Below are 17,350 nucleotides of genomic sequence, written 5' to 3'. Positions count from 1 at the left end.
AAGGCAAGGTACAACGACCAGAGGGGTAGCCTTCTTGGCAAAGTATAACTTAGGAGTTTGCAAACAGGTAACAGAGGACGCTCTAGGGCGGTGAGTTAATATGGAAATTACGATCAATAACACTCCTTTATCAGTCTGTTCTATCTATGGTTCTAATTTAGATGATCCAGAAGTGCTGCATTATCTAAGTGTTGAATTAGCATTATGGCCTCATCCTCTAATTCTTTGTGGAGACTTCAATATGCACTTAGATAGCGATTTAGATATAACCAATAATATCCCATATAGGGGGAAGAGAATTAAAGTCTTCCAAGCCACTCGAGGTTTAGTCAGGATATTCGGTTTGGTGGATGTGTGGCATAGGCATAAAGGAGACGATCCAGGAAGTACTTTTTATTCAGCTCCTCATAAGAAACTAGTGCGCTTGGACTACTTTTTCATTTCCACTCAAATTGTTGAAACTGCTAAACTTGAGATCACACCCAGGGTTATCTCAGATCACAACCAGGTAATATTAGAATTACCAATGAGTATCAAGATTAAACATAAGTCCTGGACCTTTGAAAGAAAACTGTTGCTGGATCAGGCATATTGTACTCACATGAGCAGCTGGATTGAAGAGTTTTTTTTAAATAAATAGAAATACAGCTTCTGATTCAATGGTCTGGGATGCCTTTAAGGCCGGGGTGCGGGGGGAGACTATTAGTTATTCTATAGTCAGTCAAAGGAGAAAACTTGGGGAGATTAAGAGCTGGATCGAACAGCTGAGATTATTAGAAATAGAATTTTTGGGGAATATAACAAGGAGTCTTAGTACTGAGGAGTCTCTAAAGGCCATTACTATATTAAACATGAGAATCCACCAGCATTTTTGTGAGGAGATTGCTGCAAAATATGCCCAGTATAGGGCTGAAATATATGAAATAGGAGAAAATACTGGCAGGGTATTAGCAAAGCGATTACATCAGAGAGAAATTGCTAATCGGATCCATAGGATTAAGGACCATCATGACCAGGTACAGGATTCTCCGGGTGAAATTCTGAAAGTTTTTAATAGATATCACTATCAGCTATATACAGAGGGAGAGACCACGGGAGGAGATGTTCAAATGCAGGATTTTTGTTCAGACTTAGAGACAACTAAGGTTACCCATGATGAGAATGAGTATTTAGCAGCACCAATTACTTGGGAAGAAGTGGAGGGGGCTGTAATGTCGCTGGCCATGGGGAAAGCGGTGGGTGCAGACGGCATTCCTTTGGAATTTTTTAGGGCATTCTGGCAGGTACTCCAACAAGATCTTATGCTATTAATCCACTCTGCCCAAAAAGGATTTATTCCTGATTCATGGCGCAAAACCACTATAATTATTTTCAAGAAGAAAGATAAACCTGAGCTGTACCCTTCTTCGTACAGGCCTATCTCACTGATTAATTCGGACAGTAAGATTTTTTCAAAAATCTTGGCCTGTCGACTGGGCAAAGTCATTACTCAGTTGGTTTCAGCTCAGCAGCACGGATTCATTCCTGGAAGGGATACAGCTGATCATGTGAGACGGGTAATCACTCTCCTTGATTGGGCTCAGGCTACCGAATCTCCATTGGGGTGATCCTGTTGGATGCCGAGAAGGCGTTCGACAGGGTCTCCTGGCGATTTGTATGGCATGTTCTACAATGGAAGGGGTTTTGTTCAGAATTCATTCAAGCAGTGAAGGCTCTTTATGTACGTCCAGAAGCGGTTATACGTATTTCAGGACAGGAGTCAAGATTATTTAGCATCAGCAGAGGTACAAGGCAGGGGTGTCCCTGCTCCCCCATGCTGTTTGCATTATATATCGATGTATTTCTCAATAAACTGAATTTGAGCAATAATATTAAACCGGTCAGAATCAATAATGTGGAGTCTAAAACATTGGCTTATGCTGACGATATTGTGGTTCTCACCAGCGATGTCTCCCTGGCACTTCCTGCAGTTAAGAATTTGGCAGAACGGTTTGGTAGATTTTCAGGCTATAAATTAAACAGAGAGAAAACCCAGACGCTCCATTGTTATAGTAAGTCTCCGGTAGATCTGCCAGTTGTTACTGAAGCAACCTATCTGGGCATTAAAATTACACCGGTGGTCGAAATAATTCCGGACTTGAATATCATACCAGTGATGGATAAGGTTAATAGTGATTTGGAAAGATTAGACCACTTACATTTCTCTCTTCATGGGCGTTGTAATGTTTTAAAAATGTGAGTCCTTCCCAAAATGCTATATCTATTTAGAACACTCCCCCTTGAGTTTTCTGTCTCTTGCCTTACAAAGATAGAGCAGATTTGTTCTAGATTTCTTTGGGGCTATCGGAAGCCGAGAAGCGCGTTTAAACGGAAGATCATTCCAAGACAACGGGGAGGGTAGGGTATCCCACAATTTTTGCTGTATTATTGGGCATCTATGATGCAGCAGATGGGACCCCTCATAGTTGGGGCTAAGGCCGAGATACCGCCTGCTAGCAGACCAACTATTTATGAATTTGGGCTGGGGAAGGACGTCAATAGCTGCTTGGTAAATATTTTAGAACCTAGCTATTATAAAGAGACTAAGTTTAAGGTGCTCAAGGCTGCTTATCTAGTTTGGAAACAAATAAGGAGAAAGATGAACATTCCAAATGCAAATATCTATACTCCATTTTCTGCCTCCGCCTTATTACCGCCAATATTCAGGGATCAGGTCACATTTAGATGGGGATCGAAGGGACTTCTTATTTGGGTGATTTGTTTGAAGGTGGTCAACTTTTATCCTATACAAATCTGCAGGGGAAATATGGTTTATTAAAACAAGATTCTTTTAAATATTTGCAGGTTCGTAGCTTTCTAGGGAGGACTGGGACAGGTGTAGGGTTACGATTGAAAGAAATTCCCCTGATTGAAAGAATAGGGAACAAATATTCCATAGGTCAGATTTATAAATTACTAGTGGAAGCATTTCAGGATGATATTGGTATATGGAACTTAAAATGGGAGAATAAGTTGGGGTAAAGTGGAATTAATATAGAGGATTCCCTGGACTTGGCGAATCAGATTCTAATGACCGGAAGACTTAGGAGTCAGCATTTCATGTCTATCTTTGATCTTTACTGTAATCCCGGGAGGATTGCTAAATGGGGGGGTATGAGGGGGGATAAGTGCAACAGGTGCGGATTACAAGCCACAGACTCGGTTCATATGTTTTTTTCCTGCCCCGGATTAGGGGTGTTTTTGCAAGAGATTGAAACATTTTTGGTTAATATATTAGGAACGCCGTTAAGCATTACTGCGGACATGGTTATTTTGGGTGTAGGATCGGATAGGGCAGGAATTATAAGATCGAGATTCATGAATGCAATTTTGTTTATTGCTATGGCTTTGGTCCGCTTACGTATAACAAGTGAATTGATTAGCTCTGACCCTCCTACGTTCATTAGCTGGCAGTCAAGATTGTGAGCAATTTATAATTTAGAAATTTCAATTTATAAAACCAAAGGTAGGAAAAAAGGGCATTGAGATACCAAATATGGGCTCCTATTACTGACTGGATACAACAAATGTAAATGGTGTAATTACGGTTTATCAAGCATTACAGGATGTTTGTGCTTTTTTTTGTACAAAATTTATTTCTTGAGTTTAAAATCCAGGGAGGGAGTGCTGGTTATGATTTAATACTACCGGTTGTCTTCATGAATATTTGAATTTATGTGTTGTAGGAAGGCGTTATTCTTGTGTGCTACCAGGCCAAACAGAGCAATGTATTTTTTGTAATATATACTTGGCTTTGATTGTACCATAATCTTCGTCATTGTTTGTGCCTTGTATAAAATGGGGTGAACATCAATAAAAAAGTTTTATTAAACTACATTTCTGTGACTCTTTCTTTTTACATAGTTTTTATTATTACATTTTGGGGTGAAAAATGAGAAAGTAAATAGTGAGCGATATATTATTTTTTCTTTACGAAAAAGATAAAAACAAATATGTCTTGTTCTACCTTTTAACATTTTAGACCCAAACATGCAATAGTAAAAATAAACACATAAAAGGCTTGCATTTTATGTGATACATCTTTAACACATAAAATGCAACCATAAAACCTGCCACTATGTTGCACTGCAATCCCAGCTGTAGAGCAGAAGCTCCAGCCTGGGAAATGCTTTTAAAAAATATGGAAGTTCTCCTGAGGTCATGGTTTCAATGACTCAGGAGGCTTACTTTTTTTCCACTGGTGTTGCTGAGGGGCTACAGCACTTCCTACAGCCCTCTACCCCACAACATTATGCAAAATGTTTGGTGCTGTACCTGCCGCTTCTAGAGACATCACCAGAAACAAAATAGACGTAAATAGCCCTCCCAGGGCATTTTGGGGCACTCCTTGAAGGAGCAGTGAATAATAAATGAGCGGCTTTAGCTAGGAATTAAGGTACTTTGTTCAGCGGGTCAAACTGAGTCCCCGTAGCCAGCCTGCGCGCCATCGCGGTCCCACCAAACTTGTGACTTTGTCCCAGTCTAGCATTACTTGATTTCCACAATTGGTGCTTTGTGTGTTTTGGTGCTATTTTCACTTAAAACTTTAAAATTACATGTCTCTGATTCTACTGATCGGATTATTGGTGTTTTGAATTTAAATTCTTTATTACATTTTACTCTATTGTTTTAAATTGGTGTGGGATTTTTTTTGTGTTGTGTTTCACTTTATTACTGTTTGGGTGCTGCATAAATACTTTACACATTGTCTCTAAATTAAGCCTGACTGCTCTGTACCAAGTGACCAGAGGGTTGAGAACAGCTTAATTTGGGGGTTTGCTTGTGGCTTCCCTCTTACAAGGATTGTGGACGCTACTTGAGTAGGCTTTCACCCCCCGACCAGTAACCCAATGTCTTACAGTCAATATACAGCAAACGGTTTCATAAGTAATTCCTTAAACAATGAAGTTGACCTAGTGAGTTCGCATTGTTTGTCACAGTGCTTTCCCCCATCTGCCCAAAATATCAGAGTTATTATTGTATCTGATTTTACTATATATAATAGGAACAGCAACAGCCCTTTAAAGTGAAAATAGCTTAATCTGTAGGAACACGCCAACACTAAATTCTTGCATGTACCACGTTTTAATACTAACTACCCTACCGTGGGGGCCACAAGACCTACTATGGACTATTCTATTTATTTTTAAAGTAAGCTTCTTAATGCAAAAAGCATATTTTGACAGATGTGCATGCTGGTTAAAAAACTGCAGAAGTTGTCAGGCTACACATGTAGACCTCAAGCCGTGTTTTCCTTGTCAGCCTATTGAATGGCATAACATGTATGGTAGTACAAAGGTGGCATTACATTTTTCAAGGCCATTGGTTTATTTGTCTGCACCATGTACTATAGCCTTACTGGTAAGTTAATAATACCAGTAGGGAATTAGCCGATTTTACAAAATGTTATGGTTTAAACTATATACATTGGGCACTGGACAGCAGTGCCCCAGTGTGCAGAGTTGAAAAAACAGCAATACCAGTCAGCAAAAAATGAGTGTGAGCATGTGAAAAAAATGATTTTCTCACATTCATATTTGTACCCTCAAATTTTATCTTACTGGTTTTAACCATTTAGCAGCACAGTAATTGGCATCGATCTGAACTTTCTTAAACTATGCCACTTCTTAGAAACTGAGAGGACTTTGAACTTTGCCTGTGAATCTAAAGGGCCAGGTGAACTGCAACACAATGATACACCAGGCCCATGCATCAGGAACATCAGTAAGATTCGGAAAGAGTTAATCATATGTCAAGCAGGTCTATCTGATAGGCCAATCCGGCTGTGACAGAGTCCTTTCTTTATTATATTGCCTGTGTCTTGATTTTTATTAAATACTCTTGCCTATTCTTGTTCAGGAACACACACTCTTAAAAATAGCACAACACTGGCAATCCTGAGATCAGCATATGCAGAGAAACCATGCTCAAACAATGAGACGCTCAACGGCCTAAGGAAGAAGATGTCTGTGCTCTCAAGCACCTGATTACTAGCACAAAAGAGAACCTTACTGGGAGAAATGGGTTCAACACCATTTAATCCCTCTGGATGTTTCCCCTTTTAGACTACTTGGTTTATGCACTTTTGCTTTGAAAATCACTACCTGATTCTCACTTACAATAAGATCTGTTATAGCGGTAGGGAATGCTGACCACAAGATTTGACAGTTTTCACATATCTGCGCTCCTTGTGGCATGTCCACATTTATAATTTTCTCTCACTCTACTTCTCAGTAGATTACAGGCCTTTGTTCTCCCTACTAGGCCAAGTTAATTATTCTGTTGGTCAGGTGGAGGCTCACAGGCCTCCCCACATAGGAGAGCCATTTGTAGGTGCCTGGGTTTGTTGCTGGGAAAGGAATCTGTATGTGGTAATTTCCTCTCACACAGCACATGGCCTGGGAAGGCGAATTCCCACCGAAACAAAAGAGGACAGGCAGACCTCTGGAGACAAACACAGGAGGGGCTCCCCTTTGAAGTTTTGGAGGGAAGGGCCAGGCAGATATGGCAGTTAGGAGTGTTGTTTCAGGCTCTTAGAGAGGAATTTCAACAGATCATTTCTGATTAAAGACCTGTTGGAATATACCAAAATGCTGGGAAGGACTGTTGGGGCAGAGGTGAAGTGATGATATGCCATCCTAAGCGCCTGATACCCTATCAGGTGATCAGCCATGCCTTATAAATCCTAGGATTAAGTAGAGGTTTCAAATCAACTTAAAACCCATGCACAGGCACTTGGGAGAGCAGTGTGGGCCTGGGGAAAGGAATGCCAGAGAAATGATCAGCTGGTGAAGAAAATACACCTGATCACACTGCAAAGATGGACTCAAGGAATTTGATTTCAGTTGTCACCCAGAGACTAAAATGTGGTCCTCCAGGGCCAGTGGAGCTTGACTCCCTACTTCCTGTGTTGGAAAGTAGAGGAATGTACTGGCTGAGGAGACGCTGGAAGTTCCCCTGGATCTTCTGTGGACTGGTCCTGCAGAATTGTGACGTCCAGAAGGAGGGCCTCCTGACTTTCTCTGACCCAGGTGCTCTGAAAGTGGCTTATATAAAAGAGACCAAGGGACCTGGAGTGTGCAGGGAGGAAAGGCACTCTGCCTGGGAGTGCTAGGGGTGCTGCTGAGAAAGGTCTCCCACTCTAGAGAAGTGCAAGGCACCCAGACAGGAGACAGGTATTGTGTGAGGAGGGAGAGCAGTATAAATCAGGCTCCACAAGAATTGCAAAGTTTAGAGGCCAGGATGCCTGATGAAACCACTCATGGTGGCTGAAGCGTGTCACCAGGAGCAAAACAGAATTGTAGATGTGGAGTGAATCATTACAAGTCTTAATGAAGGTCATGGAAATGCGTTATTGACAATGCGAACGTTACTAGTGAATCGTTATATGCGTTAATATAGGTCATTGAAATGATTTAGAGGCACTCAGAAAATTAACAGTGAGTCTGTACAAGTTGTAATTAATGTAATTGTAAGGTGGTACAATCCACAGCAGTTTTAATGGTCTTGCAACGCTTTATTATGACATATTCCTACTTTAATTAATGTGGTGACACCGCTACAAAGCCAGTAGTCCTTCCTTTTGATAACTTTACCCCATTATATTGGGCTCAATGTATGTAGGGGTATCATGGTCTTACGGTTCAAGGTTCGTTAGGGTTGGGACACGATGCAGTAATTCACTAGAAGGAATATGTGTCAGAGTTTGGTAACAAACATATGCTAAACATCTGACTGTAAATCACCTTCGTCAAACAACAAAACCTCAAACTGACTACTACAGAAGATATTAAAGCAAACCACAAAAAACAACAGTAACGTTAGATACTGAGAAATTTTAAAATGTGGCACATACAAATTATGAACTTAATAACTAATTTATAGAATGTCTCACTCTGAACTCACTAAAATATTCTTCTTCAGAAGATGAAACCACATAGGAAATTGTCATGAATAATACCATAGAGACTTATGTATCAGTAGAAAAAGGAGTTGCAGGTAGGGCTGTAAAAAACTAACTATTTTTATGAAATTCCATAAAAATTTCACAACGTTGTGAAAAAAGTATGCTTTCACAGGGATATGTGTGTTTGCCTGTATCTTGTGTGACACTAAACAAGTGCACACCTCATGTAAGAAAAAGTTCTATCCACAAGACATTTTCTGGGCATATCAACTCTCCTGCAATAATCTTACGAGACTTTTCATGAGAGAAAATTGCACATTTCATGAATTGTATGCATTTTGCGAATTTTATGAATTTCATCAGCCTAATTAAGTTTTCATCCCGACCTAATTTCAGAAAACTAATCTGAAATAATTATTTTTTCAATCCTTAGAAGTGCTAAAAGATCCAAATAGATTCTAGAACTGATTTTAGCCAGGATAGTAGCATTGTGGTGGAGTTCCTGATACTCTGAACACTTGTTTCTGCCTTAGTGAGGCTATTTAACCTTAATTGTTTACTATTAATGACTTACGATGATGACTGGTAAGGATGTCAAGCCTGCCAATAGAGTAAAAGGAAGAACAAGAAGAGATAATTGATGAGGAGGCTAAGAGGATCTCTCAACTACTTGAGATGGTGAACAGATGACTCAAGAAATGACAAAAGTGAAAAAAACAATGTTAAACAGTGAAGAAATAAAGTTGAAAATGAATACAAAATCCGAAGTAAATAATGTTAAAGAGGCTTCCAATAAAGAAAAATTATTAACTTTGAAAAACAAAGTAGAATATGCAACTCCTGTAGAAGGGCAATCTCCTGTTTGATTGAACACAAAACCAACCCCCTGGACAGTAACATAAGAATATCTGGTTTCCAGGAAGAAACTGACAAGGGACCTCTGACTGAATTTCCTCTGAAGCCTTCAGTAGGAAATTAGGTTATTAGTTGTGTGACCTACACAAGTAATAGGTCCACAATTCTCCTTACTGGGAACCAAACAAGCCATTGTAGTGCTTGACTCTCTCAGGGTAGTGAAGCAGAGGAGTCGAGGGAGGTGGTGTAGGCTAGTAATCACCATTCGCTGGCACTCAATTATAAAACTCAATAAATGATTGTCCAGGCAGTACTTTTTCTTTAGAAAAGGGAAAAGCACCTTTATTACACACACACACTACTAAATACTACGCAGTCATTTACAATTATAAAACACTGGTAGATGGAAAATACCATAGATGACATTACATAATCACTTTTGACCACTAAAGGAAGTCATGCAAACATATAATGCGAGCCTACTGGCTTGGTCAAGGTTCAAGAGCTGCAAACCACAAGTTAAAGACATCATTTTGGACTTAGATGCAATAATCAGTCAAAAATAATGATAGGTAAATGCACTTATTACTGTTAATAAAGCATATTCACTGTGATCGATTCCCACTTTCAGCATTATTAGTTTAATAAAGCGTTTTAAAATGAGAAAAACCTGTTTGTGTGCTTTTGTAATGTTTTAAACCATATAAATGAAATTCCAATAACAGCCTCTAGATAACATTTCAATTTGATTACATTAACATGCAACCATAGACTTAGCCCCTAGTGTGTGCTGGGATACATATATCTCCTTTATACACTTTTAGACCACAATAACTGCAACTATAAAGTAAACCCTCTTTGACTACTCCCTGCCCCACAAGTCTATATTTGACCTTTTGATTCCCCTAGGTTTTTCAATCATTTACATAGACTTAGATGGAAAACAAGGCAGAGTTGATGCAATTACCCACAGTGATTCACCATAGTGCAAAAATCTAAAGACAACTCAGGTCCCCAGGTTGGAATGCCTCTTCGTTGAAATGAAGGTATTCCGTCCAAAGCCCAAAATATTCCCCATCATCTTCCTGGGATAAAAAACTCTTAAGCAAGTATCTCAAAGGACAAATAGTTGAAAGGTCAATGAAAATCTCTAGTAACATATTCCCAGGGGACTTTAACTTACACTGGGGAGAAGGGCTGGATTCAGCAGTGTCACAACTAAGTCTCTTTCCAGTGAACAATGACCTCAAACTATTCTGCTGTGCCCTCTGCCCCCGCAAAAGATTTATTTTCGATAGTCCAGCAGAAGCATCAAACCTTTCTCAATTATGTTGGTTACCCCACGTGACAAACAATGGATAAAGAAGGTTTAGAATCCTTGTTAGGCCCGCATAGGAGAGATGGTATTTTGTTTAGCCAACTGTATTTTGGTATTCCTTCCTAATTTTATGACTGTGTGTCCAATGGTTGGCTTGTGGAAAAGCTTACACCCAAAGATGTAGGCTTACGTTGGTTATAGTTACAAGCTATAGGCCTGATTAGTGCACTTGGAAATGTTATGTCATAGGCAGGGTCGGCTTATTATGAACCATTATGACAAAGGCAAATGATCTAGCTTAATAATTGTAAAAAGCATTTGTTAAAACTGGTAAACCAGTTAGTTATTATCACACTGTTTGACAGGCTATACACAGATATTTTGTTAGAACTAGTCCCACAGATTAAAATAGTAGGCACAGGTTATGTTGTAAGACCCTGTTGAGAGGTGTTGCATATTGTTTTGCAAGCTGCATTTTTCTACATATTTGTAATTTCAATACTGTAAGCATGGTGGCAGCCAGTTTATGTGTGTCTGAATAGGCCAGCGTTGGGTAATATGTTAATATAAATGGTAAAGGCACCATCAGTTCCGTGGGAAAAGTCATGTCAGATTGCATAGGTCTGGTCTGTTTATTATGAAACGCTATAAAAAAGAAAGTAGGCCTGACATACTTATTATGAAAAGCTTTAAAGACAATTATAGGCTTTAAAGGATGGATTGTTATCATACTGCTAAAGCTTGTAAGCAGGTATTTTGTTAAATGGAATTTCAAGGATTACTATAGCAGACAAGGGTTTTGGTGCGGTTATGCCCCCAAACAAATCATGGGGATAGAAGATATGCACTAACATAATTCTTGTGAAGCTCTCTTTGGAGAGATACTATTTTGCTATGCCAGCTGTCATTTTTGTACATTTGTATTTTTATGTTTCTATGCTGTGCATTGTAAAAGGTTTACAGTCATTACAGCAGGCTTGAGGTGGTTATGGTGACATGCCAACGACAAAGGCTATAGGCCTGATTATTTATTATTAAAAATTACAGTAAAGGCAGTAGGCCTGGTATATTGATTGTGAAAAGTATATGTTAAAGTCAATAGGCATTTAAGGATGGGTTATTGAATTAAAGTGTTCCTGGAATTTTACAGATTACCTTAGTAGGCAAGGATTTTAGTGTTGGTTACCCCCTCTGACACACCATGGGTGCAGAGAATTTGCACTGTCTAGCCCTCTTAGGAGAGATAGCATTTTGCTGTGCCAACTGTAATTTATTGTACACTTGCAATTTTATATACTGTGTACCTTGTGTTGCCTTGTGAGAAAGCTCCTGAGTTGATTATGGTGACAAGCCAATGATAACAGCAATAGGCTTAATTGTTATGCTGGGTAGCAGAATTTGATTGTGTGATTCTTATTAGACTCTACTGAGAGGGGTAATTTTGCATATACTTGTAATTTTGCAACTGTGTGCATGGTGGATGCAGTTTATGTATTCTTTAGTAGGTCTGTTTTGCATTTAGTGACAAGTCATTGGCAAATGCTTGAGTCCTTGGTTCACTGGTAAAAACGATGTCAGATTTGTTAACTGTGGTCTATTTATAAGGAAAAGATATGACAAAGCATGTATACCTTACTTGTTGTTAAGATAATGTGTTAAAGGCAAACTGATTTAAGGGCATATTGTTATTACTCTTTATTAAAACTTGGAGCCAGGTATTATTTTACATGGAATCTCGCAGATCACCTTAGTAGGCAAGGGTTTTGGTGTTGGTGACTCACCTGAACAAAGCATGGGGATAGACAATTTACACTACTGTAATCCTTATTAGGCTCTATTAGTAGGGATTTTGCATTGTTTAGACAACTGCATTTTGTACATATTTGTAATGTTATTATGGTTTACCTGATGGTTGCCTTGTGGTAAGGTTTACAACCAAAAGAGCAAATCTGAGAGTTCAGCTGCACCGCCCTCGCACACACTCCCCGCATTCGCCGAAACTACATTGAAGGTCGTTCCTTCTCCTACCTAGACGCCAAGTCCTGGAAAACCTACCCCTCCAGCTACGAACATCTCCCTCTCTCACGGAATTCAGAAGGCGACTCAAGACCTGGCTCCTGGATTGAGTCTGCAAGACCGCAGCGCCTGGATACCCTCAGGGGGAATAGCCATGCTCTATAAATACTGCTTGACTTGATTGAGATGGGTATGGTGACAAGCTAATGATAACAGCTAGAGGCCTGATTAGTTCACTCGCAAAAAATATTCTAATTCCTTAGATCTGAACTTTTTAATAAAAAAGTTATGATAAACTTAGTAGGCCGGACATATTGACTGTGAAATGGGTACGGGAAAGTCAATAGGTATTTAAGGGTGGAATGGTATTTCTTTGTATTAAAACCTATAGATAGGTATTTTGTTGCAGGAAATGTCACAGATTACATTTCTAGGGAAGGATTTTTGGTGTTGCCACCACTGACAAACCCTAGAGGGAGGAAAAAGTGCAATGTTATAATTCTTGCTAGAATATCTTCCTACCTGTCTGCCAGGATCTTGTTACAAAGAAAATCATTAAACAATACACACATCTATATATATAAATATATATTCATATAGTTACATTAGGGGCCTTTGGGCCAGCTCTGTTCTGCCATTGGTCTGTCTGCTTCCTTCCCTGACAGTGTAGTGCATGGGGTTCAGTGCACATTAGTCACTGCCGGTCTTTCCTGATCACATGTGTACATCCACATGAAAATGAGTGCGCTTCTGTGTCAGGGCTCGTTGGCCAGTCCTTCAGTTTTAATTTTTCTTCTTTTATAGCTCTCCTTTCATTTCTTTGCTTCTTCTCTTTTTGTTTTGTTCTGTAATTCTTTAGACAATACCACTGCTCTCTAGGTAATGTTAACTGGTCATTTGCTTGCTGCTCATTGCATTTGCGGTGCGTCGCATCCCAGGTAACCACTTCCTCTGAACCAGGAGACCAAGGCAACCAAAAGTCGTATTGCATCCACTCGCACTTTTTACCAGAATTAAAGGAAGATACGTTTGCAGCACAGCAAAGACCAAATAGTCACAGCGCTATGTTGACAATAAGTACTATTTGCGCCTAGCAAAAAATCTGGAATAAATATGGTTTCACGGTTCAATAAGTACGAACACATAAGGAGCTATAATGGATGCCTTGTCTTCGAAACTGTACCTCTAGCTACTCTGTGTACACCATTAAAACTGGAATCATATATTTCATCCTTCATATGGCATGCCCCAAACCATGTTCATAAAGGGATGAAGATTGAAAGACAGAAAGAGAGCCCATAAAAAGCTTTACCATCATGTAGGAGAAAAAACTACATCATGTTACTATGGTGACCCTGGTACTGTACATCCTCCCTGAAGCTTGCTACTTTTACTTTGCCCGTTTGCTTATGGATTTGACAACATTTACTACTGCCAAGGAGTGAGCTTTGGAGTTGAAAATGATGATTTCCAAGCCCATCAGAAAAATACATTTCCAGCCGCACCTAACGCGGTAAAACACGGATGGTGTAATTAAAAACCTCGCACTCGGAGATGTGACTATCCCTGGACGCTGGGTTAAGCAGCTCCACGCTGCTGCTCTGTCACATAGTCAATTTAACTGAGTAATGGCAGCTTGAAAGAGCATCCAGGGCAGGAAAAGATGCTACGTCTGCTGGCTTTGGGGGCTGGCTGCTCGCGTGCTCGCTGTATGCTTCACACTATTAACTAATGATGCAGGCAGCAAGAAGCAAACTTTCAGAAAGGGAAAGTCAGCACGAGAACATTTAATTGAAATTATATTTAACACAAGCTCCCGGGAGATGTATGGCATGTGATTGGCTGCGCGGTAAGCGCGCGCATTTCTTCCGGGACACAGCCTGCCGTCTCATCCGTCTGCATTTGCTCGGGTAGCCACCAGAAACTGTTAGCCAATATCCTGCCAGCTTCAGCGTGCACTGCCTTGATTTTGAATATATTTAGGACACTTATCACACAGTTTATGCAGTACCTCACATCAAGGTCCCGTTCTGACAGCAGAGTTCGGTTTTGCTGTCATAAACAATTACAAATGAACACCTTTGAAAGGATCCCCAATTTAAGGGGCATAATGTGTTCTAGATCCTAAATCATTGTGACGCGCCATCCCTTAGGAAGCCAGAATACACAACAGAGATTTATGAGAACTCCTTTCAAATGCTCTGCAGAAAAAGGAAAAAAAGGTAGGAACATCCTGTATCCCTGGGAGAATAGTAACTGAAGAGACAACACCTTTGATGTGGAGCTGCACTCCAGACAATTCTGAAATATGTGTGTGCATTTATCACGGCTGCTTCACAGCTACGTTCAAGCTTCGTATCCTCAGGGCACTTTTTGCATCTTACCCACCTCCAGTGCTGTCGCGTTGATGCGATTGCTTCAGTTTGGTCAGATCCATGTGTTCTGCCAGCTGTTGGCTTGGGGCAGTGATGGGCGGGCTGAAGACATTTAACCAATCCCTGAAAGACATTCAAGAAGAATTTGATAAAGAATTAAGCCTGCGGCTTTGTGATTCAAATTCATGACAAATTCTCCGTCCAGTTTAAGCAAAAAAGATACCTTGTCAGGCCTGATGTTTTTCCCTCTGTAATCCCAATATTTTATTAATCCACAAAGGGAACCCTCATCTACAGGCTGCCCAGCCCCCGCTCTCCCTTTACTGACGCCATCACCGACCTCATCGCACCCACAGAATACATCCTACTCGGAGACCTAAACTTCCACCTGTACAACCACAACCACTCAAACACTGTCTTCCTCCGAGAGAACCTCACCAACATAGAACTGAAGAAACAAGTCACCGCCCCCACGCACATGGAGGGACACACACTCGACCACGTTTTCGCAGAAGGAAACAGCATCTCCTATAGCCACACCGCGGAATTCCTCTGGACAGATCACCACTGCCTCCACTTCTCCTTCTAAAAACCCACCATACACAAACACGCCCACCACCTCCCCCTAGAAACTGGAACAAAGTCACCAAAGACCAGCTCAGCTCCACCCTCATCAGCACCCCACCACCGACTGCGCCAGACGCAGATACCGCAGAATGCAACCTCCACCGCCTGATCATGAACTGGGCCGACACACTCGCCTACCTCAAGAAACCACTGGAAGACACATCAAGAAAGTAAGCTGGTTCACCCCTGCACTCCAAGAATCCAGACGCTCTTGCAGATGACTCGAAAAGACACGGAGGAACAACAAAACCCCAGAAACAAGTGCCGCCTACAATGCATCCACCACCGCACACCACCATCTCATCAAATCCACAAGGAAGAAATCCCTCCGAGACAGACTCCTCGCCAACGCTCACAATACCAGAGAACTCTTCTTCATCATCAAGGAAATTGCCAAACCCTGCAGCGGAATAACAGATGTCCCACCCTCCGAAGACCTCTGCAACAGACTCAGCACCTTCTTCCAACTTAAGATTAAGATGCTCTATGACAACTCGACAACCAAGACCTCTACACTGCTCCAGCTCCCCCTCCATGCCACCCAACAGACCCTGCTCAAATGGATCGTACTCACGACTGAAGACACCTTGAAGACCATGAAAAGCATCAACTCTGGAACACCCTCAGATCCCTGCCCACACCACATCTTCCGCAGAGCCTCTTTGGCCATTGCACCCAAACTACTACGGACGATCAACTGCTCCTTCAAGTCTGCCACCTTCCACGATGACTGGAAAAATGCCAAAGTCAATCCCCTCCTGAAGAAACCCTCCACAGACCCGCCGGACCTCACAAATTTCAGGGCAACTCCCTGCTTCCATTTGCAGCCAAGGTCATTGAAAAGGCAATCAACACCCAGCTGGCAAACTTCATCGAAGCTAACAACATTATGGACATCTCGAAATCCGGATGCCACAGCAACCACAGCAATGAGACCTCCCTACTCGCGGCCATCGATGACATCTGCTCCGTCCTCCACTGGCGTGAAATGGAAGCCCTCAGCCTCCTGGACCTCTCAGCTGTCTTCGACACAGTCTTTCACCGCACCCTAGCCACCAGACTCCACAACGCTAGCATCCACGGCTAGGCACTCGACTGGATATGCTCATTCCTCACTGGCAGAACTCAGCGGGTCAGACTCCCTCCTTACATCGTGTAACCGACAGAGATCAACAGTGGAGTGCCCATGGGCTCCTTCCTCAGCCCCACGCTCTTCAACGTCTACATGGCCCCCCTCGCAACCATCGTCAGGGACCACAAGCTCAACTTAATCTCCAATGCTGACGACAACCAGCTTATCCTCTCCCTCACCGATGAACCCAACACCACCAAACACAACTTTCAAGAAGGGATGAAAGCCATCGCCACCTGGATGAAGAACAGCTGCCTGAAACTCAACCTTGAGAAAACAGTCCTCATCCTTGGCTTCATCTCCTCTGCATGGGATGACTCCTGATGGCCCCCCACCCTCAGAAATCACACCACCTCGACGGATCACGCACAAAACCTCGGCATCAAAATAGACTCATCACCCACAATGAACCTCCAGATTAATGCCGTATCCTCAACCTTCTTCAACACCCCTGCATGCTTCAAAAGACGTTTAGATGGATCCCATCTGAATCCAGAAAAACTGTCATGCATGCTCTCATCAGCAGCAGACTGAACTACGGCAACGCTATCTACGCCGGAATCAACAAGAAATTCCTTCGCAAACTCCAGACCATCCAGAATGCTGAAGCCAGACTGATCTTCAACATCCCCCGTCGCACTCACATCACGCAGCACCTCCGCAATCTCCACTGGCTCCCAGTTCAAAGAAGAATAACCTTCAAACTCCTCACCCATGCATACAAGGCCATTCACAACTCCAGACCGATATACCTGAGCAACCACCTCTCCTTCCACGCACCCAAAAGACAGCTCCAATCAGCCGACCTCTCTCTGGCCACCTTCCCACGCATCTGCAAGACATGGATGGGAGGAAAGTCCTTCTCCTACCTCACAGCCAAGGGCTGGAACGACCTCCCCCTCCACCTCTGGCAAGCTCCCACACTGCCACAGTTCAGCAAGGACCTCAAGACCTGGCTTTTCGGATGACCCCAGCACTCAACAGAGCCGCCCTCTCCACGCAGCACCTTGAGACCCTCACAGGTGAGTAGTTGCACTTTACCAACCCTAATTGATTGATTGATTTTTTTTCTTTTTTACATT

The 17,350-nt window shown here is 41.8% G+C and overlaps 1 protein-coding gene across 5 annotated transcripts in view; it reads right to left on the bottom strand.

The window, feature by feature from the left end:
• The window catches only part of CFAP20DC (CFAP20 domain containing), a 1,691,586-nt gene that overhangs the window by 25,156 nt on the left and 1,649,080 nt on the right, over nucleotides 1-17,350 (bottom strand). For all 5 annotated transcript variants that reach the window (XM_085624732.1, XM_085624734.1, XM_085624733.1 and 2 more), the window contains one exon: nucleotides 14,523-14,632. In XM_085624732.1, coding sequence (XP_085480858.1) covers nucleotides 14,523-14,632 — 110 coding nt within the window. The remainder of the gene's footprint in view (nucleotides 1-14,522; nucleotides 14,633-17,350) is intronic.

This window comes from Triturus cristatus, chromosome 9, assembly GCF_964204655.1.
Source record: "Triturus cristatus chromosome 9, aTriCri1.1, whole genome shotgun sequence".
Classification (NCBI taxonomy): domain Eukaryota; kingdom Metazoa; phylum Chordata; class Amphibia; order Caudata; family Salamandridae; genus Triturus; species Triturus cristatus.
Note: the sequence above shows the minus strand (reverse complement) of the source record. Positions and strands in the feature narration are given on the sequence as shown.